Source organism: Acomys minous (assembly GCF_964271855.1).
Source record: "Acomys minous genome assembly, chromosome: 6".
NCBI lineage: Eukaryota > Metazoa > Chordata > Mammalia > Rodentia > Muridae > Acomys > Acomys minous.
Genome location: NC_140487.1, coordinates 121,544,258 through 121,570,508, shown reverse-complemented (window position 1 = coordinate 121,570,508; position 26,251 = coordinate 121,544,258). Strand labels below are relative to the sequence as shown.

General features: G+C 50.5%; 1 protein-coding gene across 2 annotated transcripts in view; it reads left to right on the top strand.

Annotated features, from left to right (window-relative positions):
• Positions 1-7,967, top strand: part of DISP3 (dispatched RND transporter family member 3) — a 48,278-nt gene extending 40,311 nt beyond the window's left edge. For both annotated transcript variants that reach the window (XM_084784929.1, XM_084784928.1), the window contains exons 16-21: positions 444-570; positions 1,022-1,167; positions 4,341-4,500; positions 5,182-5,295; positions 5,767-5,933; positions 6,805-7,967. In XM_084784929.1, the coding sequence (XP_084641055.1) occupies positions 444-570; positions 1,022-1,167; positions 4,341-4,500; positions 5,182-5,295; positions 5,767-5,933; positions 6,805-7,167 (1,077 nt within the window). In that variant the 3' untranslated portion in view covers positions 7,168-7,967. The remainder of the gene's footprint in view (positions 1-443; positions 571-1,021; positions 1,168-4,340; positions 4,501-5,181; positions 5,296-5,766; positions 5,934-6,804) is intronic.
• Positions 7,968-26,251: the final 18,284 nt, after the last annotated feature.

Genomic DNA, 26,251 nt, shown 5'->3' with positions numbered 1-26,251 from the left:
TTGACATCGCTGACCATGTATAACTGAAAGGCCTGACAAGTGTACTTACAATGTCACTATAGGTGGTCATTTGGGTTGGGCACAGGCATGAAAGGAAGAAGGTGATGTCTGTCTTTCTGCATGGTTACTGTCCACATTCAGAGTGGGAGCCTGAGGAGGGGACAGGCAGGCAAGGTAGAGCTGGCTGGAAGCAAAGGAGTCCACTAAGTCCAGCTGAGAGAGAGAACAGAAAACAGGGGGATGCGGGGTGAGCTGTTACTGGATCAGAGGCACCAAAGGGGCAGAGCAAAGGGAATTGTGGGTACCCACGTGAGGGTGTGACATGCTGGTAACACAGTAAAAGGGGGTGCTGCAGGGTCTGTCCCCACAGTGGGGAAGGGGGGGGTCTGGAATTGAGTCTGCAACTCACTGAGTGCCTGGGCCGGTGTGTCTCCTTGGGAAAGGGCAGCGTCGTCTACGACAGCAGCTTTGACCTCTTCAAAGAAATCGGGCACCTGTGTCGCCTCTGCAAGGCCATCGCGGGCAACTTGGAGCTGGTGAAGCCAGGAGGGGCCCAGTGCTTGCCGTCAGGTATGTGTGGTTAAGGCTGGGGAGGCTGGGAGGCCATGGTCCACATGACACAGCTTGATAGTGCGTGCCTAGTGTTCGGGTGTCTGTGCTGGAGTGTGCCCAAACAGCGCTCACAGCTCTGTACAGATGTTTTCCCAGAAATGCACAGGCTTAAAAGTGACTGCTTCAGGGACATACTGGCTCAACATACAGGTATACCTCCAGGGGGCGCTCTTCCAAAATTGAGGGCAAGGCATGTGGCTGGTCCAAGGACCACCTGACTTCAGTGACTGACCCCAGAATATTACTTGCCACCTCAGTGGCAAGTATGGGTTGTAGGTCTCTCAATGACACTGTTCCACGTTTGCAAACACTTCGGAAGCTCGAGAGGCAGGCAAGTGTGCACGCCCAGGTGTAATGTGTGGGAATGGCTACTCTTCCTGCCACAACCTCCTCCTGCTTCTTCCTACAGGGTACAGCATCTCTTCCTTCCTGCAGATGTTGCACCCTGAGTGCAAGGAGCTGCCTGAGCCCAACCTGCTGCCAGGGCAGCTATCCCATGGGGCAGTGGGTGTCAAGGAGGGCCGTGTACAGTGGATCTCCATGGCCTTCGAGTCGGTGAGACTGGGGGCCCCCGCCTAGTGTGATCACCTTAAGCATATGTCCCCTCCACTCCTGTCTCTCAGCCCAGGCCGGAGAAAGTTGCCCAGGCGTTGGTCTGAGGTACAAAGCTAGCAATTGTCATTGGTAAGCACCACCCACCCTCATTTGACTACACCATCTGTGGGGATCTATGGGGATAAAGGGAGGCCAGGAAACACACACACACACACACACACACACACACACACAGTCATCTTTATGTTCCCTGGATCTGCCAAGGCAGGTGTATAGGAACACGTATAGACACGCGTGCACATACACACACAGTCGCATCACCCCACCTGGCCTCCCGAGACCTGGCACTCCAGTATCTCAGGCTTGACAAAGTATCTGCTGACTCCATTGCAGACCAGGAATCTGACCTTTACCTGGCCCTGGTGTGATTGGATGACGTTATGGATCAGATCCCAGTTTCCTCTGGCCTCTTATTTTCCACCTACAAAACAGGGTTTAAATAAGCCTTCCTCTAGCTGAGTGGTGGCAGCTTTAATACTAGCATCCAGGAGACAGAGGCAGACACATCTCTGAGTGTCTGAGTTTAAGGCCAGCCTGGACTACAGAGTGAGCTCCAGGACAGCCAGGGTTACACAGAGAAACCCTATCCCAAAAGGGGCGGGGGGGGGGGGGGGCTGGGGATGGAGACATGGTTCAGCAGGTAAGAGCACTGGCTGCTCTTTCAGAGGTTCTGAGTTCAATTCCCAGCACCCACATGGTGGCTCACAACCATCTATAATGGTAGTCTCATGGGATCAGATGGCCTCTTCTGGTGTACAGGTAGATAAAATATCCACATGCATAAAATCAATAAATCTTTAAAAATAAATTTAAGCCTTCCCCTGCATGCTTTGGATGTTACAGAGACACAGCCCCACAAGAAATAACACACTCGCAGGGAGTGTCAAAAATAAGACCAGGTGAAAAGTGGAAGGGAGCACCTGTCCCTCAGGCCCCTCGTGTGGTCTCCCATGGTCAGTGTTACTACAAACCATAAAGTCTCTGATGCAGATCATGTGACTGGAGACCCCTAACCCAGTGAGGAGAATCCCAGGCTGATACAAGATCTGAGTCAAAGTTCCAGGCAGGATGTTCCTTCTTTACTTTTGGTAAAACATTGTAAAAAAAAAAAAAAACTTAGTATCTGTATTGGTTGGCTTTTTGTTGCTGATACCAAAGGAAGGGAGGGAAGGAGGGAGGGAGGGAGGGAGGGAACTTACAAAAGAAAAGATTTATCTGGCTCACGACTTCAAATGGTTTAGTTCACCATGAATGCATATATGCTTGTATTTGTCCACTCTTTAAGATATCATTATTATTTTTTATTATCAATTTATTATTATTATATTTGTATAGGTGTTTTGCCAGCATGTATGTCTGTACACCACATATATTCAGTGCCCACAGGGGCCAGAAGAGGGCATCAGATGCCCTGGAACTGTAGTTAGAGATGGTTGTGACCCACTTTGTGGGTGCTGGGAATAAAACCCAGCTCCTCCGCAAGAGCAGCCAGTGCTCTTAACCACCCAGCCATCGCTCCAGCTCCTTGGCTCTATGCTCTTACACAGCTCAAACTTCTCCACCTAGATGCTGGTGCCACCCCCAGTGAGTAGGTTTTATCTCAGTTAACCCAGTCAAGATAATCCTCCCATGGACGAGCCTCCAGGCCCACCTGACGTAGGCAGCTCCTGAGAGCTTATCAGGTGGCTGTAGATTACTTCAGACTGACAATTACAGTTGCCCATCACAGGAACATAGACAAGATGTAGACAACGCTTTGGGGTTTGTTGTTGTTGTTTTGGTTTTTTTGCCAGACCATAATATGAATGGACTCTGGTCTAATTCCCTAATCGCTTGCTCCCATCTGAAACTTCAAGCACGCAGTCTTTACTGTCCACATTCCTTTCTGCTTTCTGGTCTTCTAAAATCCCAACAAAATGGCCTGTATATATATATATATCCAGAGATGTGCCTCATCCAATCCTTGGTGACTCTAAATCCTGTCAAAGTGACAGTAGAGTTTGGCCATCCCGCCATTTTAGCCATTTTTGTGGCATTAAAAACATTGGCAACTGGGCATGGTGACACCTTTAACCCCAGCACTTGGAAGGCGGCAGAGGCAAGTAGATTTCTGTGAGTACAAGGCCAGCCCGGTCTATGTAGGGAATTCCTAGCCAGCCAGGGCCTCATGGTGAGACCCTGTCTCAAGAAAAAGGAAAAGTACATTGTCACTGTTGGACTGTCACTGCTATCATCCATCTGTAAAACTTTAATGGATCCTCTGTTCCCATTAAGCACCACGTCCCTACCCTTCCCCCCAGCCCTTGGCAACCTCCATTCTACTTTCTGTGTTTAACTACACTAAATATATCACATAAATGGAATCATACAGACTTGTCCTTTTCATGGGCGTGATGTCCTTCAAGGTCCATCCACACTGTAGCCTGTGGTGGGCTGCCTTCCTTCTTTCAGACTGATGCGCCACAGCCACCTTGAAACCAGAGATGTCCTTGATCATCTCAACCATCCACCAGGGCAACCCCTTCCAACTGACCCTCAGTGCACGGGCGCACAGGCGCACACGCACATACACATGCACACACCCGTTCACACACATCTGTGCGTGCACATGCTGAAGCGGCTTCATAGCCCGAACAGAACTGGGCCAGTGAAGCAACACAGGAGAAGGTCCTGGATCCTTCTTAGGGCTGTGCACTGTGAGCTAGCAGGCTGCCTAAGGCCTGGTGTGCGTGCACCCTCAGCTAAGAGGCAAGCATCTGACAAGATGTGCTGAGAGCTGTGAGGAAGTATGGGGGAGTATGGGAGGGGTGCTCTGTTCTTGAGAGCCCAGAGGAGGCCCATCTTGAGCAGAGAAAGCATCTCAGAGGAGATGGACCCTAGACCCTAGCCAGTCTTAGGATCATGTGGAGAGGCTTCCTGAATAGGCAGATGGTGGCACAAGGGGACGTGGAAGAGTCTAAGAGTATTATATTGGTCCAGAGCTCCTGGCAGTGGATAGGGCATGGCTCAGCACCCACATCCTCACAGGACACCCTCCCATGGTGGCCACTGAGTAGCTGTCCCTAGGATGTGTAAGCAGACCCATTAGTCTCACCAGCCTGTGTCCCCTGCAGACCACATACAAGGGCAAGTCCTCCTTCCAGACCTACTCGGACTACCTGCGTTGGGAGAGCTTCCTCCGGCAGCAGCTGCAGACCTTCCCTGAGGGCTCAGCCCTGCGACGGGGCTTCCAGACCTGTGAACACTGGAAGCAAATCTTCATGGAGATCATAGGTGGGTGGGAGGCCAACCCTCCCCCAGGCCAGGTGGTGTGTAGCCACACAGGGGCTGCTACCCACCCACGTCCAGGGCATGGGGTGGCCTGTCTATGCTACTCTTCTGTTAACCCAAGTCCTGGCTCAGAACCCCCATGGAAGTACGATGCAGCCACGAGGCGGCTGATGAGAAGCCGGAGTGTGGATCCTCTCCTGCTGGTGACATCTGTCCATGTGTGATCTTAAATTTAGCCACCCGGAAAGTAACATTCAGGCCAGCAAGGCAGCTCGGTGGATCAAAGCACTTACTATGCAAGCCTGATGGTCTGAGTCAATCCCTAAGCCCCATGGTGGAAGAAAAGAACTGATGGCACAAAGCCCTCTGACCTGTATATGTGTGCTGTAGCACATGGGCGCACGCACACACATACACACACACACACACACACACACAGTAATAATTTTAAAAGTATGTCATGGCCCTTCCTAGGGGCCACTCCTTGAACTCCAAATAAAATTCACCTATGGGCAAACCTTGCTGCCCTGGAGAGAGACTCTGGGAAGCCCCACACCCCAGGGTGGCCAAGCTGGCTGTGACTGCCCTTTCATACAACCCTGGTAACTTCTGTACTGGGGGCAAGGGGAGCTGCAGTCTCTTCCCCCTGCAGCCCCTTGAGTCCCCCTCTCTCCTACCTTGCAGGGGTACAGAGTGCCCTGTACGGCCTGGTCCTCTCCCTGCTCATCTGCGTGGCTGCGGTGGCCGTGTTCACCACCCACGTCCTGCTCTTGTTGCCTGTACTTCTGAGTATCCTAGGTATGTGTGCCAGAAACTAGATCAGCCAGGGCGCGTGGCGGGAGGCAACGGGCCAGGTGTGGGTGTTGTGGCTGTGGAACAGTGGGCCAGGCTGGTGCAAGTGGGACCAGGTAAGGGATGCTCAGGTCATCAAGGCTCCACGTTTCACTGAGCCTCTGGCCATCGAGTCTTAGCAAAAGCCTGGTCACCATTCTCACCTGTACAAAAAAAAAAAAAAAAGACCCTTGGCTTGGCATTATGTGACCGTGACACACAGAAATGGCGCGTCTGTGTCAGTGGAGCCAAGGTATCTCTCTGCAGCATCACTTAGACGAGTGGCACGTTGTCATACCTGCCTCCTTCCTCATCCCTTCCCTTCTCTCTGACACTGACCACCATCATCTCTCTTGACTCAAGATGTTCCCATTTCCCAGGACCACACAGGCAGGAAGGAAAAGGTCTCAGCTGTCACCCTTGCTGTCCCTCTTACAGGCATCGTCTGCCTCGTGGTGACCATCATGTACTGGAGTGGCTGGGAGATGGGCGCCGTGGAGGCAATCTCCCTCTCCATCCTGGTTGGCTCCTCTGTGGATTATTGTGTCCATCTGGTAGAAGGCTACTTGCTGGCTGGGGAGAACCTACCCCCGCAGCAGGCTGAGGTAAGCAGTCCCTGGTGTGCCTGTCCCCTGACTCACCTCCTACCTTGGGGCCAATGGGAGGGCCCACAGGGACAGATGGACATCCCGTACCGACAGTGTAAGCAAGCTGCGTCCTTGGACTTCACTGTCTCCACCCGCAGCTGCAGTGCATAGGGTGTGTTTCCGGTCACGAGACCACAGCCCTGCAGCCCTCCAATGGTGTAGCAACAGCCAAAGCTTGCTGTGGACGTAAAGGAGGGGGTTGGGATCATAGTTGTTAAACGTCTTTTGCTGTGGTAGTGTACCCCCGACAAAAAGCACTTTAGAGGAAGTTGCTGTGACTAATTCCACTTATAGGCCATCATTACGGGCAGGTCAGAGCGAAAACTCAAGCCGTCCAGTCACTTACTTCTTCAGTCTAGAGCAGAGAGAAAATGAATGCGTGCTCTCTCTTGCTTGCTTGTGCTGGACTTGTGCACCACTCCACAGTTCAGGATGCCCTGCCTGGGGAATGGTGTCTTCCCACACCTGTTAGCAATCCCCACAGACCAACCCAATGTAGATAATCCCTTCTTAAGATTATCCTCCAGGTGATTCCAGGCCGTGTCAAGTTGAAAACTAAAGCTTACTGCCCTCCATTTTGTTTTTTCCTGGTTTAATAGAAGACTGATTAAATGGTGACCAAAAAAAAAAAAAAAAATTAAGTCAGCTGTACTTGTAATTCCTTTTTTTGGTTAAAAGAATGGAATAACTCCAATCAGATCCCCCATTTTTGAGGACCCACTCCGCATACCCTCCTGGCCTACATCCTGTCAGCATGGGATGGGAGCCAGTCTCAGGCACAGTGTGTGCTCACATGCTCTCTCTCTCTTTCCTCCTCCCCCCTCTTCAGGATGCCAGCTCTCAGCGCCAGTGGAGGACACTGGAGGCTGTTCGGCATGTTGGTGTGGCCATTGTGTCCAGTGCCCTCACCACTGTCATCGCCACCGTCCCACTCTTCTTCTGCATCATCGCCCCATTTGCCAAGTTCGGGAAGATCGTGGCCCTCAACACAGGAGTGTCCATCCTCTATACACTAACCGTCAGCACCGCCCTGCTTGGCATCATGGCCCCCGGCTCCTTCACCCGGACCAGGACTTCCTTCCTCAAGGCCCTGGGTGCCGTGTTGCTGGCAGGGGCCTTAGGGCTGGGTACCTGCCTTGTGCTCCTGCGCAGTGGCTATAAGATCCCCCTGCCCAGCGGGGCCACGCTATAGCCCCGTGCTTAGGTTGTGACTTGTGCACCTTGCGCTGCAGCAGGGGATGCGGGGATCTGAGACTCAAAGGATCTCCGTTTTCTGTCCCAGTTCCAACTAGCTCCACCACAGGCTTCGTGGAACTGAGGCTCAGAGCTGTGTGGGCCACTCCACCTTCATCACAGCTCAGACTGGGAGTGAAGCCTCCCCACTGAGGTCTGCCTGGCCATGGAAGATGTTAGCCCTCCTCCCGTACCTGGTCACCACCAAGCGGGTGGCTTCCTACCAGGGTCTCCTCTTAGACCGCTTCGGTGTTCACGACACGCTTTGGGTGGACGTTTCACGACTCCCACTCTAAAGATGTGGAAACAGGCACTCGGAGGCAGGAACTGCCCTGTGGCTGGATCAGGGCAGAGCCAGAGTTGCCTCAGAGCAGAGGCCTCCCTGGGCCTTTGCAGGAAGAGCACAGCAGATCCAGGATTGGTGGGGGGCGGGGCCACACCCTAAGCCACGCCTCCTCAGCTTTATGCATCAGTGCTTTGGTGACCCTGTGTCCCGGCCAGCCGAGACAGAGGCGCTTCCTGGAATCTTGCATGTCCTAGTCCCGGACCCAGCCTCCGGGGCGCCTCAAAATCCCTCCCCGCAGTTCTGGCCAACCTCAAAGATCCAAACCTTATCTCCCCCACCTGAGAGCGTGTGATGGGGTGCTGCACACATGGGGAGGGGCTGGCTGTGCCTGCCGCCTGCTCGTGGCAGATGGTCCCCATTAAAGTGTGCCGAAGCTGCAGACTGCTGCTATTAACACAAGCATTTTCAGCCTCGCTGGCTCCATCATGTTCTTAACATTGAGAGGACTAAGTGTTGGCGCTCGTGGCCTGACACAGGGTGGCACTGGACGCGGACAGTAGCAGAAGTGGGTGGCGGGTGTCCGCTACAGAGATGGGAGCTCTCTGGGCTCAGTGTGAGGCTGAGGCCTCCTGGTGGGACCTGGGTGGGGCTCAGGAGAAATTTGTGCCTTTGCGGGGGAGGGGGGGGCGATCCAGCCCCACAGTTGGGCATTTCTGAAAGCCTGGCATTGTGAAAGCCACTGGCCTACTTCCTGGGCATAGATACTGTGCCCCTTGGGGTCTTATAAATCTGGACAGAGACTGCACCACGACAGATCCCTGAGGGTTAGAAAGGAGTCCAGGGTGGTCTACACACCAGCTCACCTGGTCACTCGTAGATACTGAAGGGAGGCCTGGGATGCAAACAGATACCACAGTGTCCTTGCCTAGTGTATGCCTGGCGTGGCGTGGTGCCCAGTGTTTGTTGAGGAGTTATCAAACCCTGGGGCCCACCGTCCACAGTGAAGAAATGAAGCCATCACAGGTACTTGCTGGCATGTAACATGACAAACGCTTGCTCTTCTTGGAGTTGGTATTTGTTTCCTAAGGAGCCGCGATGGCACCACAGATGTCTGCAGCAGGCCTGTTCCCTCTGGGGGTCCAAAGAGAGGATTTGGTTCAGGCCTCGCTGCCTGTTAGACATCTGCTGGCCTCCGTGTGCCTGTCCTGGCATGCCCTCATCCCTCACTAAGAGGGACATCTGTCATGCTGGAGTTGACCCCACCCTAATGATGTAGTCTTAATTTGGTTGGCTGCAGAGACCCCCCCAATAAGATCATGCCCATGGGGACTAGGCATTAGGACCACGGTATACCTGGGGACAGGGTCATCACATACAGGAGTCACCTTTTTTCTTTATTTTTTGGGAGGAGGGAGTGGGCAGCTCAAGGCTGGGTTTCTCTGTGAAGCCTTGGCTGTCCTGGAACTCCCTCTGTAGACCAGTCTGACCTCAAACTCAGAGCTCCATCTGCCTCTGCCTCCCAAGTGCTGGAACTAAGCTTGTGCACCACACACACACACACACACACACACACACACACACACACACACAGCTTGTTCGTTCTTTTGTTCTTTCTTCCTCCCTCCCTCCCTCCCTTCCTCCCTTTTCTTTCTTTTTTGTTGGTTCAGTGAGCTTTACTGATGGTATTCAAGAGAGTAGGGCTCCCTAGGCCGCTGCCATTATTCTGTAGGTCTGGCATGGAAAGTGTGAGGGAGATGCTCAGTGTCGGGGACTGAGTTGGGACAGAGACTCCTCAGCAGCCCTGTTCCTATCCCCAATGTGTCTTGGCATGCCACCTGGAGAGAGCCGCCAAGTATGATGACCGCAAGAGGGCGGTGAAGCCGGCATCCATCCTGGGCCCGCTAAGGGTCATCCTGGGCTACACGGAGCAGTCCCCTCTTTCTCCAATCATCAGGTGTAGATGAGTTCAAGGGAGCCAAAGCCTGAGAGGTGGGTTTTCCTGGGTCCTGAGCCTGACATGAAGCAAAAAATGTGTCCCCAAAGCATATCCTCAACCATCGAGGCGCAAAACCTCTCGCAAAGGCAGACGGTGTTAGTAGGGGATTGGAGGCGGTAGTCAGACCACGGGGTTTGTTCTCGAACTCCTGAAGCAAGATCTAACACACTCTTCTCTTGGTAAAGCTGGAGCCCTGGGAGGCCTGTCACTGGGGGGGAAAGGTCTCAGGGAGCAGGCTGGCTCTGACCCAGAGCCTCTGTGTAGCACCCACATGTACCACACGGTCCATGGAGTGTGGTGCTAATGGCAGGCTAAGAAAGTTGGGGAGGGGCCTGGCAGATTGACGGCAAATCTCAGAAGGGTTTGGTGTCTCCAAGACCTTGTCCTAGGATCTTCCCAGTAACCCAGTTTCATGTAGAGCTGTGTCATTTGTATGCTGTCCGCATGATGCCTGCTCACTTGGGGAGAGCCCTGCCTGGCCCATTTGCTTTTAAGGAACGGCTCATTTGTCCCTTGAACTTCACCTTTTCAGAGAGCTGTGGGGAGAGGTGTGGGCTGAGGATGGAGGAAACTGTGGCTCGGGCTCGCTAGCTTCTGGGCAACTCTGTGACCCGTGGGACTCCTGTAAGCTTCCAGTTTACAAATGATCAGCCTGGTTATCACAAAGTTCAAGTGCATGTGGCACACTGGCTCCGGGACAGGCTTACTGTCTCCTCTGAGGATGGCGATCTCAACTTCCAATGAGTGGCTTCTCAGCCCAACTTGCCTTCCTTCCTTCCTGGAGCCCCTGGGTAGTTGACTGATAGACTCGGCTCCCACCTGGTTCTCCCCAGGGCAGGGGCAGGCCTCAGAGAAGGAGGTGGTGACAGTTTGGGTGCCCCGGGGACAGCTGTCTGCCTCTTTGACCCCCTTCATCTTCTTTGTGACTGCTGGCACCACCAGGTCCCAGAGGCACCAACTCCCGTGAATAGAAGTGTGACCTTCCTTTGACGCCAGTGTGGGCTGTAGTCTTAATGAGCTTCGCTGAGCTTAATGAGATCTCTGTTCACTTGAGCTCAGCAGCCAGCCTGGGGGCCCCAGGATGTTCAGGCATCGGTGTGCCAAGGTGACGGTCCTCAGTGTGGAGGAGGAGTCAAGGGCATGAGTGGGGTCCGAGGGTGTGAAATTCCTTCACCGACCAAGGGCCTCTAGGACCCACTTCTCCACCAAGACCACATGTCAATGACAATTGCTTTTTTTTTTTTTTTTTAAAGGTTTTTCGAGACAGGGTTTCTCTGTGTAGCCTTGGCTGTCCTGGACTTGCTTTGTATACCAGGCTGGCCTCGAACTCACAGCGATCTGCCTGCCTCTTCCTCCCAAGTGCTGGCATTAAAGGCATATGCCGCCGCCACCTGGCGACAATTGCTTTTAAGGGGTGTCTACTGTGCTTTTAAAGGGTGTCCCCGTCCCTTGCCCATCTCCAGAGTGCCTCAAGAAAGTGTCTTTTTCTTGTTCCATTAAGGAAGCTGCAGCCAGAGATGTGCTCCTATCCTCTTCCCTACACTACCACAAGCTTTGAGGTGGACAGGACTATGCTCACCTGCACACATGCCAAAGTACGTTATGCTTTGACCTGGGGAGAGTAGGGGTCCAATGGTAGGAATTCCCAAACAGAAGCCCGCTCTCGATCTGGCTGGTAGCTTTAAATGTTTTGTGGTGAGGCTGTGGGGAAGCAGGTTTTCAGGTACTGCCTGCCAGAGTATGTAATATGCTCAGCCACGCAGGAGTGTTTGTCAATGGCAGAAGTATAGCCATACCGCCCGGTGGATTCAGCACCCCTGCTCTTCCAAACTGATCCTGTGCAGCAAAGCTTAACCCTGGCCAAGTACAAAAGGTGTCCACTCAAGACTGGTCTGGCTTATACAAGAGCCAGAGCCGCCAACCACTGCTGCCACCACCACCACCACCACCACCACATCCGTCAGCATAGGAACAGGTGAAGTGAGTTAGTTACACAGGTCTGTGTTCTGTAGCTGAAAATGAATGAGGGAGCTTCCTCGGTGCCGGGATGGGGAAAAAAAAATGCCAACGGACATGAAGTGAGAGAGAAGAAGTAGTAAAACTATGTGGAATACACTAGCTTATATGTTTGGGAAAAAAATACCCATGCAGTACCAACCTGTGCTCTTTTTTTTTTTTTTTTTTTTTTTTTTTTTTTTTTTGCATGTGCATTAAATAATTCTGGAGAACAATACAAGGAGAAACCACAACGGTGGTTACCTGTGTGTGCCAGGGCGGGGACGCTGCTCTGAGGCGGAGAGCCGAGGAAGAAGACTCTGACCATAAATCTTTGTGCACTCGGGCGTTCTGACTGCAGAAATCGATCACGTAGATGATTTTCTTGTAAAGAGAGAGGTGGCTGACACTGGCTTCTTGGAAAGCTCACTCCAGCACAGGAAGAAGGAGAAAAGGGCCCCCCCCCCCACACAAACACAAAAGCCTTAAAAATATGAGCTGACATTTGTTGCATCCAATGCCTTTCCATGAGCTGTTGGTGGCAATGCCAGGTACCCCGCCACCTTCCCCAAGCAGGGACAGGCATGGAGCTAGAGAGACTGGAGTGATTAAAGGGATGGTGGCCGGATACCATCCCCGGGCCCAGGTGTAGATGAATGGGCAATGGAGACGCTTGGACCGGGCAGCTGTGGGCAGCAGGAAGTCAGCTGGGCTCGTTGCTCTCACAATAGCACCTTCATTCTGCCTCTGCTGGCTTTGTGTCCAAGCAAGCCACGCATTCTGTCTTTACCTGCTTGCTCATCCGTTAAATAGAACAACACCCACTGAGCATGGCCTTTGTATTTTAATAAGATGGTGTTTGCCCAAGCCATGGCCACAGGAATACCTGTCACGCCGTCTTTCCTGTAGTCTCTCCTATCAGACAGGTCTCTCCAAACCCTGGGTAGATGGATGTATTCAGTATTCCAAAACTCTTCAATAAACAGGCACTGTTCCCTTCCCAGCAGCCCCTCTAGCTGGGGCAGAATAGGCTTTCCTGCCTTCCTGACAGTAAGCCTGGCTGTGGGACCCATGCTATACAGTAAGCAGGAAACAGTAAGGTCTTAAAATATTGCCGGCCCTCTGTCTTTCTGTCTCTCTGAGTAAAGGACATGGTCCCCAAGCCTTCTGGGTCCAGGAAGCTGAGAAGCCTGTGGGACAAGCTGGACCCCATGTCTGGCCTGCAGCCAATCCTAAATGGTCCTAGCGTAGATCAGACTCCCAGCTGACAGCAAACTATTAGTATTGGAAGACCCTGTGTTTGGGGGTGTTTGTTAGGTGACACTACGGCAGCGGTAACTGGCCTGGAGCCTCGAGAGGGAAGCTGGGGGTTCGTCAGGGCTCCACAGAGTCTCACTGGTCACGCCCCCACTATCATCTCATGCCACGTTCCCTACTTTGGCCCTCGGGCCTCGGTTAGCCAAACTTCACCCTTAACATGTTCAGTTCTGCAACTCACCCGTAGATTTTGCACAAACTGTCCTCATCTTGAACCCACTGCAGCGTGTAGTGTCTCCCTGGCCTGAAATAGTTGGATTTGCCCCCACCCTCCACCCCAGAAGCCTTAGTAGGGACCCCCCCAGTGTTGGGTTAGTCACCACACAGCACCTTGCCTTTCCTTTGTGCTGTTTGTAACAGCTTGCTACTTGGCTGTCTATTCCACTAGGTGGGTGCTCCAACGGAGGCAAAGGGTGGATGTCCAAGATCTCACATAATGTGTTCACTGGACCAGAAACTGAGATCTTCCATCTGATCTCCAAACAGAAAGCTAGACTGGGGCTGGCATGGGCTTTTGAAACCTCAAAACCCACCTCTAGTGACAAACCTCCTCCACCAAGGCCACACCTCCTAATCCTTCCTAAATAGCCTACAAACAGGGAACTAAACATTCAAATATATGAGCCTATGGGCGCCTTTCTCCTTCAAGACTTTGACGTAGGAGGTACCATGGTGCCTTCCGCCCACCCACTCACCCACCCACCCACCACCCTCTCTTCTTTTTTGTTTTTTAAGTAGAATCTCATGTATCGCCAGGGTAGCTTTAAGATGCTTATGCATCCCAGGATAACCTTGACTTTCTGATTCTCCACTATCTCCTGAGTGCTGGGATTACAGGCTTACATCCCCATGCCCAGCTTTTGCTTTGACTCCTGAGGGGCTCAGGAAGAATGTCTCAACACTGCCAGATCATTGAAGCACAACCATTTGGCTCCCGACTTCAGAGCTGTGTGACCTTTTACATGCCCCTGTGTCTCTGAGAAAGTCTGTGTGTCTATTATCTCTTGGTGCCTAACAAACCACTTCAAAGTCAGCTGGCTTAGAACAGCAAGTGCACTGGGCTAGAGAAATGGCTCAGCAGTTAAAAATCACTTGCTTGTCTTGCAGAAGGCCCAGTTTGACTCCCAGTGCCCATGTTAGGCAACTCACAATCATCTATAGCTTCAGTTCCAAGGGGACTCAACACTTTCTTCTGGCCTCTGAGGGCACGCACCACACACACACACACACACACACGCACGCACGCGCACACACACAGAGGCATGCATACAAATGCACACACACACATCACTTAAAAGCATTAAAAATAATCTTTTAAAAAATTCATGTTTAAGGGCCGAGCATGGTGGTGCATGCCTTTAATCCCAGCACTCGGGACTCAGAGGCAGGCGGATGGATCGCTGTGAGTTCGAGGCCAGCCTGGTCTATAAATTGAATCCAGGACAGCCAAGGCTACACAGAGAAATTGTCTCAAAAAAAAATTTTTTTTCATGTTTAACTCAGGAAGTAGAAGCAGGCGGATCTCTGTGAGTTCAAGGCCAGCCTGGTCTACAAAGTGAGTCCAGGACATCCAGGGCTATACAGAGAAACCCTGTCTTGAAAAACAAACAAACAAAAATGTTTATTTCATGATTCCATAGTGTTGCAGCATAAGCTAGGCTCTCTGGGATCCTCTAGGTGTTTTTATGACCCCAGTGGGTGTTTCATAAGGCTGCATTAATCTATAGGTAATCTGTATTTTGGGGATGTTGGAGGCTTCGCTAGTTCCTGGGCTGAAAGATGGGTCACAAGGCCATGGGTCATCCAGCATCCAGCATACCAGCTCAGACTTGTCTACAAATGCCACTGAGTAGGGGAATGTACACACAGCCCCCTTGTAAGAGCTGAATGTCACACACACACCCAAAAAAAATGATGTTTTGAAATCCTGACCTCTGGTATTTTGGCATGTGGCCTTGTTTGGAAGCAAGCCACATGCCAGGTTAAAGTGAGGTCATTAGGGTTGACTCCACTTCTAATCAAACGTGACTGGTGCCTCGGCCTGAACTGTGTCCCACCTCATCCCAAAATTAATACACTTAGGCCCTAATCCTGGATGCTCATATGTGACTTCCTTGCAGATGGTGCCTTTAGCGATGGGGGTAGAATGGAACAAGGCTGACACACGGGCCCTGACCCAGTCTGTGCTCTCCTTACAGCCAGAGGAGATTGTGATGCAGACATCAAGAGCATCCAAAGCGTGGAGGACACAGGGTGAAGGTCCCGTCTTGGGGCCAAGCAGAGGGGCCTCGGCAGAGCCAGCCCTGCCAGCACCCAGTTATCAATGTCTGTTGTTAAAGCCCCAGTCTGGGGCTGGAGAGATGGCTCAGCAGTTAAGAGCACAGGGTGTTCTTCCAGAGGTCCTGAGTTCAATTCCCAGCAACCACATGGTGGCTCACAACCATCTATAGCTAGATCCATAACAAGAACACTGTATATATAATAAATAAGTAAATATTTTTTTAAAAACCCAGCCTGTTATTTTGTTATGGCAGAAAATGAATGCAGCTGATATCCTTATAAAACGGCACCTGGGGCTGGGTGAGGGGATGACTCAGTGACACACAAGTGTGAGAACCTGAGTTGATATTCCCAAAAGCTATGTCATCAGGAGTCTGTGAGCCCAGTGTTCTACAACAAGGAGACAAGATAGGGACCCAAAAATCTACAGATGCTGGTGGGCCAGCTTACCCAGCATACATAGTGGCGAACAAATGAGGCATCCCATCTTAGCAAGGTGGACTGTGAGGCCCAATGCCTGAGACTGCCCTCTGATGACAAAGGCACCCTGGCACACACACACACACCTGTGTTCACACACGGGGATGGGGAGAGGTTAATGGGTAAATCTGAGTATAGACATACAGGTAAATGGGGCCACACAGACACACACAGCAGGTGAAGTTGAGGACCTGAGCTGTGTATCTGCATGCCAGAGAGCACCTATAAAGTGCTGAGTACCAGAAACTGAGGAGAGGTAAGGACGGGATCCACAGGCTTCACCCTGCCACGGGCTTCTGGCCAGTCAGCCCTGCACTACTCTGCCCTCCTCTCATGTGAAAGCAGAGGTGTACGGCGGGCACGCACGCGTTTGCCACCATCCCTTTCCTGCCCTAATTGTCTCAAATGCTCAGAAGGCGCTTGAGTAGCTGCAGGTCACAAGTTCAAAAGCACAAGAAAGATGGCCAGGCTTTGTGTCAGAGGAGAGCAAGGGGAGAAGTGACACCCACACTTACATCGGCCAACCCCTGAAACCCAATTTATAACAAAATGAAAATCTGGTATGACATTCAACTAAATTAACAATTTATAGATAATTCACAATGCTCATATCATTAAGCAAATGCACTTTAAATTGATTTCAAATTAGTGGGCTAATGATTTCCCTCAGGACGGGTCTCCTCCAGCCCCCGGCATGGTGTTTCTAATAAGAGGAAGGTGTGCGCTAACAGCCTCTTTATTCCATAATTGAAGTCATAATTGAACTCGAGGTCACATCCAAGGGCCCTATTGATCCTCACGGAGAGGGAAAGCGCTGACAGCAACGATCTTTGGGCCAGTGGGACTGGTGAGGCCACAGAGATTCCTGCAGCTGTGGCAGATTTGAGATCATTTCCTGTATGACCTGCAGGTAGCCTGGATGGCTGATAGGAAAGTTAAGTACCCTTGAGATAGTGTTCCCAACCCCAGATTCAGAACATCCCAGGATGAGTACAGAATCCACAGGACCCTCAGTGGCCCCAGGACCCCAGGGTAAATACTGCGCCCTACCATAACTCCTGCCTGGCCCCCTACTGTCCAGGCTAGGGAAATCCAAAGAAGCTACGCTCTCCTGCTCCTCCCATTCTACGCCTTGAGTCCTCTAACCCTCACCTCAGCCAAGAACTCCCCGTCTGTCGACTCAGAAAGGCAGAGTGAAAAGTTGTGGGCTCTACTGACCCAGCCCTGGGTCAACATCTCACAGCACAAAACACTGCCTGCCTCCACCACCGCTGAAGGGGCCATGGCATCTTCGGCTCCACCTCCAGGGAACTTCAGGAGGCTTCACTTTATTCTGCACCAGGCTTTTGGATATTTTGAATTCAGAGATCTTTTCTCCAAAGAGTAAGTGAGGGCAGGGAAGTGTGAGAAGAAACAGCAGAGAGGGAGAAAGGAGGCCAGAGAAAAGGAAAGGGGGGGTGCAGAATCCCAGTGAGAACAAAATGTAAGACACACAGACACTGGGAGACACAGAGGAGGCAAGGACAACAGCAGGAAACACAGAGATACACAGACAGACACAGGTATGTACATATGCACCTATGGACGGACACACACACACATACACTTTATGGACATGACAGTGGTTCCCAGCCTTCCTGTTGTGGTGACCCCCAACAATAAAAGTATTTCGCTGTGACTTCATTACTATAATTTTGATGCCGTGATTCATTGTGATGTGAATATTTGATGTGCAGAATATCTGATATGCAAACCCCCAAAGGGGTCGAGACCCACAGGTGGAGAACCGCCGAATAGACGTAACACACAGACTTACGCACATATACAGACTTATGAACACTCACAGACATATACACACAGACACACACATAAACATGCATACAGGCAGATATATATATATATATATATATATATATATATATATATATATATATGGACAGATTGCTTTCACAGAAAAGTAACCGCATAGTTGGAAACCTTGTGACTCTAAAGTCAGAATATACAGTCATCAGGATAGCAAGAATAGGGCCGTCACCGGTGGCACACTGCTGAGGACAGTGTAAAATAGTCCCTGTGTGTCATTGTCATTATTGCACTATCGATGACACAAATCCAGCTTGTGTCTTAGAACTACCTAAACTTGGAAGCTGGGTCAGGGCTCAGCAAGAGCACTTGCAGGCATGAGGACTAGATCAGGAAGCTGGGCATGGCCACATGCACACCTGTCACCCCAGTGCTGGTGGGGTCGGGAGCGGAACCAGGAGGAACACTGGGGCTCGATGGCCAAGAGCCAAGCTCCAGGGTTAGTTACAGACTTTACCTCAAGAGAAGAAGGTGGGAAATTACAGAACAGAATGCTCAGTGTCCTCCTCTGTGGTCCTTGTATGCACACAAATGGATGTGTGAACACACACACACACACACACTTTCCTAAACACTATGCAACAGTGGTCAATATGTTGCCCGTGCATCTCATAAGACTTGCAGAAAGGTGAAAAAGGAAATAAAGGTGTTTGTTCTTTTCGCCACCTTTGTCCCTGTCTTGTTCTTGGAGCATGATGCTCCCTGCAGATTGTAAGTTGTCCTTTGAGTTTTCCAGAGCTCCCCAGACTTCGAGGTGTCTCTGAGGGTGGAGACCGAGCCCCACTTGGCTGGATTCTTCTCTCACTCATTCTCTAGCCCAGGATGTGAAGGATCTAAGCCGTGTGTCACCTCATCCCGACTCCCTTACAGACCGGGCTGTGCCAGTGAGAGAGAAGGATCCTGGGCAGAGGTTAGCAAGGAAGTCATCTAATCAATATTGATCTGTAAAGCGCCCCCAGAAAATTCTCAGGCCACAATTATCCCAACTCAGACTACAGAGAACATCTCCCCAGGCCAGGAGATGCAGAAAAGGCAAAGCCAAGGACGAGGAATTAATTTTTTAATGACTGTAAATCAATATGACCAGGTTGAAAACTGAAGTGTACGCCATGACCCAGCCATCCCATTCCTGAGTACATATCCAGCACCGAGGGTGTTTTACCCATTTAAAAAAAAAAAAGCACCAAAAAAGTGCTCAATTCTCTTCCAAATAGCTCAAACTGGAGACAACCCCATTGTCTCTCAATGATGAAGCAAATGAGTTATAGTGCGTGTGTTTATCACACACAAAAGTGCAATACAGCAACAAAAAATTTAAATAAACACTGGTACACAACATACCAGAACTAAAGACTGGGAGTGACCACACAGTGCCTGGGCAAGACCCACAGTAGGAAAAGGGATGGGTCTTTCAGAACCTGGGACAGAGGTCGTCTCGGCAAGCCCGTGGGCCTGATTATTTCAGCACTGTGGACAGAGACCCCGCTCATTAGCTGCCTGTGGATATTGGGGGGGCGAGGTGTCAAGTTTGCAGAGAGCAGTCTTCCCACGGTTTGCTATTTACATGCAGCGCTGTTGTTTCCAGCTTTATATATCAAATTAAACTCTGACAGTGTTGAAAATGTATGCGTAATGAGAAGATTGTCTTGGAAAACACCCAACATGTACGTACCTCCCACTGCCACCCTCTTTCTCCAACCCAGGTCTCTCGCAAGGTTGCTGCAAGTCAGAAAATGCTCAGGCAAATGATGTTTCTGGTAGCTGGAACTAGCATGCAATTTTTAAGTACATGCAGAAGAGAACACAACCCCTAGGATTAGCTTTATTTCCCCCAAAACCTAGGACTCAAGAATACTTGCTCAGTGGTTAAGGGTACACATGAGGTGCATAAACATACACGGAGGCAAGGGGCTGTTTTAAAACTTTTCTTTAAAATGCAGCATTGGGCTGAAGACATGGTTCCGTGGTTAAGAGCTAGTACCTAAGTCTCTTGCACATCTGACAGCTCACAACTTTCTGTAACTCCAGTTCCAAGGGATCTAACGCCCTCTCCTGGCTTCCAATGGTACACACACACACACACACACACACACACACACACACACACACACACACATGACAATGTCAATTCACACACTGAAATCTTCTAACACGTTGCCTAGATTTGTTTATTTTCATTTTATGTGTATGGGTGTTTTGCCTGCCTGTATGTTTATGCGCCTCATGTGTACGGTGCCCACAGAGGACAGAAGAGGATATCACATCACCTGGAACCAGAGTCACAGATTGTTGTTAGGCACCGTGTGTATGGGTACTGAGAATTGACACTGGGTTCTCTGGAAGAGCAGCCAGGGCCCTAACCACTGAGCAATCTCTGCAGCCTCAACACGTTGAACTCTTATTGAAAGTCTACTGTGTGCTTGGCACTGGAAATACAGCGGCTAACCAGTGAACTCTCCCAGTCTCAAGCAGTTTACCGTCCAGTAAGGTTGGTAACATGGCCATCACAAATATCTGGAATCATTTCCGTTTGTGGAGACTAAAAACTTAAGTGTCTTGGGTGGGAGTCACTGTCTCCATGACCAGAGACAGCTATGATCAGGTTATGTCTGAGATGAGATCTGAATAACAAGAAGAAAAGCCAGATGTAAAAAAAAAATCTGGGGGCTGGAGAGATGGCTCAGAGGTTAAGGGCACTGGCTGCTCTTCCAGAGGTCCTGAGTTCAATTCCCAGCAACCACATGGTGGCTCATAACCATCTATAATGTGATCTGATGTGCTCTTCTGGCTGCAGGTGTACATGCAGACAGAGCACTGTATACATAATAATAAATCTTTTTTTTTTAATCTGGTCAAAATGCATCCCAAGAGAAGGGTACAACTACCAGGAAGGGGATGAGGAGGACATGAATGTGGTGGGGCCCAAGTAAGGAAAGGAGGTCGCTGTGAGCGGACAAAACAGAAGGAAGATGCAAAAGAAGAAAGACTGGAAACAGGGAAGTGCGCTTGGATGTGGGGAGCTTGCCAGACACATGAAAAGGAAGAGCAGACCCGCTGGCTCACCAATCTAGCCTGGCAAGTTACAGGCCTGTGATAAATAAGTGCTTCACAAAGCAAGGCAAAGGGGCTGGAGAGATGCTCAGGGGTTGAACATTTGCAAAGGGGCTTGCATCCATCTGTGACTACAGCTACAAGGAATCTGGTTCCCTCTTCTGGCCTTTGTAGATGCCCCACACATATGGCATCCATTCACAACACACACACGTAAAAAAATTTTAATCTCTTTTAAATGTGAAAACAATATGGATAGCACTTGAGGAAATGCTCTGACCTCTACAAACACACGCATGCACATGCATCCACACATATCTACATACACATATACAAATTACAACATGGGTACCACTTTGCAACCACAAGACCGGGAAGACCATGCCCCACCTTACCAGCGATAGACACCCGCTTGTACACAGGACAACCACAAGGAGGAACATTTTTTTTTATTATTAATTATGTATACAGTGTTCTTTCTGTCTGCATGTACACCTGAAGGCCAGAAGAGGGCATCAGATCACATTATAGATGGTTGTGAGCCACCATGTGGTTGCTGGGAATTGAACTCATGACCTTTGGAAGAGCAGTCAGTGCTCTTAACCTCTGAGCCACCTCTCCAGCCCCAGGAAAGGGAGACAAAGGCAGAGTGGCTTAGCATCATACCCTGGTTCTTGATCCCATCTCACTTGTTCACTGGGGACATTAGACAAACTCTTTCCTCTCTCTGAGGCTCATGCTGAGGAAAATGGGTTACTAATGTCTATTATTAAACCATATAATTATTTCAGCAGTTATATTTAACCTGCTACCATATCAATAAAAGACACAGACAGATGATAGATTTTTAATAAGCTTAGTTTACCTGGGGCTGGGCAGATACTAGCCCCTAAACTACCTCCTTATCTCCCAGCCTCACACCCCATGTCATTTGCTCTTTGTCATTCCTACCTGGACTACTTCCCAAAATAATATAAATATTTGCATATTTCTTCCATCTGAGCTGCTTCTCTCCAATGATACTGATCCTCAGAGTAAACTCCTCCCAGCCACATGGTTCTTCTTGACTAACCCATGGCTGGCTGGTTCCCTTCCTTCTTGTCCCCTTCCCATGATCCTCCTGTCCTCCACACCCTTGAACCTTAGCTCTGCCTACCTTGCTTCTGCCCTGTCCAGGTGTGTAGGCAACTTTATTTAGCCAATCAGGCATAAATTTGGAGGAACTTGGGGTTTGCAATAGTCTACTGGTAAAAGACAGCAAGCAGACCTCAGGGAGAAATAATTAACTGTAGCCTCAATTTTCTTAACCAATACATTTTATTAACAACTTATTAACCAAGCATACATCACTTATAATCCAAGTAACCAAAACAATAGGATTAAGGAACACAACAACAAAACTGTAAGGATATCAGTTCCAAGGAGCTATTCTCCTGGTGTAATCAGCAGGATTTCTTCTGCTGGAACCTGGAGTAACCAGAACTCGGAACCTCAGCAGGAGCAGGAGCCCCGAAGCCTTCCCTCAAGTGGTTCTCTCTAGGAGGGTCTCAAGGTGGAGCGATGAACAGCCAAAACTATCCGAAGTCTCCAAAGGCCCCATCTCCAGTTCTGGCTCATTTATATATCTCCTCCCAGAGTTTGTTCACGGGATCTTTTCAGCTGGAAACAATCAAGCTTCGCACGAGGTGGTTGGTCTTCTAGTGGATTAACCTCACCTGTTCTCTCACAAGACTGTTCCTATCCCGAACTTGGGATCCTAAAAAACAAGTTTATCTCTCCTTCAATTAACAGTTGATACAAAGCACCAGATCATTCTTCTCATCTATAAAGCAAGGGACTTGTTTGTACCTTGTAACCCTCCTGCTTGCAGCATCTGTAAATCCATAAATGCAGCTCCTGACCTCATGCTCTGCCTATAATTGGCTTTCTTTCTTTCTTTTCTTTTCTTTTTTGTTGTTGTGTTTGTTTGTTTTGTTTTGTTTGTTTTGTTTTGTTTTCTTGGGACAGGGTTCCTCCACGTAGCCTTGGCTGCCCTGGACTCACTTGGTAGACCAGGCTGGTCACACGCCCAACCAAGTGTCTCTTGGTGTCTTAAAACTCTCTTAAAGAATACACTGCATGTGTTGTACCCATTTGATTTCACAGACTGGATGCAAAGTGTCCAGGTTTAATCACTTGATCCCCAGCTAACCTTTGGGATGTAGGGCCTAGTTGTAAGAAGCTTATCTCTGAGATGGTCCTGTCTCTACTTCCTGCCCTACCAAGATATGAGCAAACTGCCTCACATTCAAGCTGCTATGCAGCCACCTGCTTTCATTGCTACATCTTTCCCATCAAAATGGTCTGTACCTTCAACTGAGAGCCAAAACAAAAAAACAAACAAACAAACAAAAAACTTTCAGCCTTGTCGGAGGCACGAATAATGACTAAACTCACTGTTTTCCAGGCAGAAATGAGACCTGGAGGCCACGTGCAACTGCTCACAAGATTCAGCTACAGGGTGCTGAGTGAGGGCCCATTACAGCTTGCTCAGGCAAATTGAACTGGAGGGCACTGACAGACTCCCCTGCCTCAGTCTCCAGATGTCCTCTTCCTCCTCCTCCCATCCCTGTCTCTCCTGCCCTGGCCATTACCAGCGGGTAGGACAGGGCTGCCCTTTCCCCAGGCGTCGCTATCTTCCTTTCAAGGCCACAGTCAGAGCTCATCCCACAGGCCGCTCCAGGTAATTGTTATCTTGGCTCATTAGCATGGGCAAGAGGAGGAGGATGCTGTGGGCTTCTCCTGCGAGTACTCATTCAGAAGGTGTTCCCTGCTAGGCTCCTGGGTGTGGAAGGATGATGTTTGTTATGGAAATTAGCACTCAGCCATACATATAAATCTACCCCCAAAGCCTCTTGAAGGTTCCAGTCCTTCCCCCAGATGCCCTAGGGGAGGCAGAGCTGATGTTGGGTGGACTGCGGACCCTGAGGTCGCCATCTCTGAACCAGGCATGGCGGAAATCTTCGTGAGCCCACGTCACCCAGGGTGAGGTCCTTAATGGTTTGCTGTGTGCCTTGCACTGCAACCAGGTTACACTTGCACACTCATTTTTAACTTTTTATTTATATGTGGGGGTGTGGTGGGGGTGGGGGCGGGGGTGTGTGCATGCATACAGCTATGGGGGAGGGGCGCAGGAGAGGGGCTCAGATCCCCTGAAGCTGGAATTGTGGGTGGCTGTGAGCTGCTCAGCGCGGATTTTGAGACCCGCGCTGCACATGTCAACTTGACACAGCTAGAGCCATTTGAAAAGAAGGAAGCTCGGTTGAGAAAAATGAACCTGCAGATTGGCTGGTTGGCAACACCGTGGTACGTTTTTTTCTTGCTTGATTATTGAAGAGGAGGGTCCAGTTTACTGTGGACGGTGCATCTCTGGGCTGGTGGTCCTGGGTGCTGTAAGAAAGCAGGCTGAGCAAGCCATGGGGAGCAAAGCAGTAAAGCAGCACCCCTCCATGGCCTCTGGTTCAGTTCCTGCCTCCAGGTCCCTGGCCTGTTTGGCTTTCTGTCTTGTCTTCCCTGGAGGATGGACTACAAGCTGTAAGCTGAAACGAACCCTTCCTCTCTGAGTTGCTTTTGGTGATAGTGTTTTATCACAGCAGTAGAAACCTTAACTAAGGCAGGCACCACGCATCAGTCTGCTGGAAGAGCAGCAAGTGCTCCTAACAGCTGAGTCCTCCTCTCCCTAGCCTCAGCAAGTGTGCACGGACACATACATGTGCAAATGTGTGTGTGTGTGTGTGTGTGTGTGTGTGTGTGTGTGAGAGAGAGAGAGAGAGAGAGAGAGAGAGAGAGAGAGAGAGAGAGAGAGAGACCTCCTCCAAAGCATTCCCCTGCCATTTCCCCTTGAATGATGCTGTGTCTACTCTCTAGGACACAAATCCTCGATGCCCTCACTGGCTTGGTGATACCATCACCGCTGCTTCCTGCTGAGCTGTTAAGAATTATTATGCACTGGACGTGGTTCCAGGACAGCCAGAGCTATAGAGAGAAGCCCTGTCTCTTAAAAAAATAAAAGAAGAAAGAAAGAGGGAGGGAGGGAAGGGGAGAGAGGGAAGAAAAGATGGAAGGAAGGAAGGAGGGAGGGAGGGAAGGAAGGAAGGAAGGGGAAAGGGAAAAAATGAAAATCATTGTGACTGTTACAGAGCAAAGAACCACCTAGAGGGTCAGGCAGTATGTAGAAATCTGTCCAGCACTCAGGTCCATGTATCTGCTGTGCATCACCCTACCACGGGCATCCCAGAGGGTCATGCAGTCCAGCAGTCCAGACTCACCTTTCCAGAATATTGCTCTGGCAAGCCCATGAGATAACAAGTCTAAGGGCCCACTTGAACCACCTGCCTATGCCTAATCACAACACCATTGCTGGAGGGATTTGGAGCCTGGCCAACAGACACAGATTAATCTTGGGGAGACAGAGGGGCAGTACACTAAGCCCCTCAGGAGTGTATGTGCCAGAAATGGAGCCCCATGCCTTCTGTCCCATGTGATTTTCTTACAGTGTGACAAGGACACTACCGAGCAGATCAGTAGCTGACCTTAGACGAGCCTGGGGTGTTGGTGCCCTAGGAAGACAGGCATGACATCTTCAGTAACTTTCCAGGATAAGGACAGCCAGAATTTTGTTCCCCACTCCTCCAGAGACAGATATTCAAAGCTTTAGCCCAGTGAGTCATGGTGCCTCTGAGGTACATGATGTGAGCTCAAAGGTTTCCCATAGTGAGACACACACACACACCATCTCTGTCTCCTATTTCTCCTTTCTTTTCTCTTCCTGTCTTCCTTCCCTCGCACTGTCACCCCCTCCATGCCTCCCCACTTTTGACAGTGTCTTGTGTATCCCAGGCTGGCCACAAGCCCACCTTGTAGCCTTGAACTTCTGATTCTAGGGCCTCCAATGTTTGAGCGTTGTGATTAGTCAGGATACCCACCATGTTTGCAGGCTGGGGAACCAAGCCGAAGGCCTCCTGCATGGTAGGCAAGGACTCTACCAACTGAGCCTCGTCTCTAGCCTTTTCTCTTTCTAAACAGTGTCTCACAAGGTCCTGCAGACTAGCCCAGAAGTCCTGGGCCGGACTACCCTTCTACCCAGAGCCACAGCACCTGGTTAGTTCCTCCACTGTTAGAATGCCAGCTTTCACCCAGGAAGGCGTGATGCACCAACGAAGGCTACATACACACAGGGCACCAGCCTTGCCTATCTGGTCGGCTTGGTGGAGGCTTAAAGCACTGACACTCTTCTCTGGGCATTCCTTTGTCATTCCCTGAGAGCCCTGGACACTCTTCTAAGCATGCTTTCCCCTAAACAAGCTCTGAACCCTACCCAAGTCCAACTCAGTTCTCTGTGCTGTGCCACACCACTGGCATCAGCCTCGAGTCCCCACCCCATCCCCCTGCACCTTACTGACCAACATCACTTATTCCATGCTCACTCCACCTCCGTTCCCTGTCTTCTGTGCCCACCCCACCCCCCTCAGCTACCTGGCCTTGACCTGAGAATCCTCAGCTGCCTCCTCTTCTCTGAGTTTCTTTCTAGCGGCAGAGCCCCTGCTGCCGAGGCCCTCCCTCCCTTCTCTGCATGCTCGACTCTACCAGCAGGGCTCTGGCTTCTTCATTCTCCACTTCCCACTCTACAGTGCTGTTCTGCCCAGCAGCACTGCCCTGCTCTCCGTTAGCAGGGTGGCCTCTGGGTCAAGCTTCTGCGCTCCACCATCTGCCAGCTGTGCGGCCTCTGGCACTCTG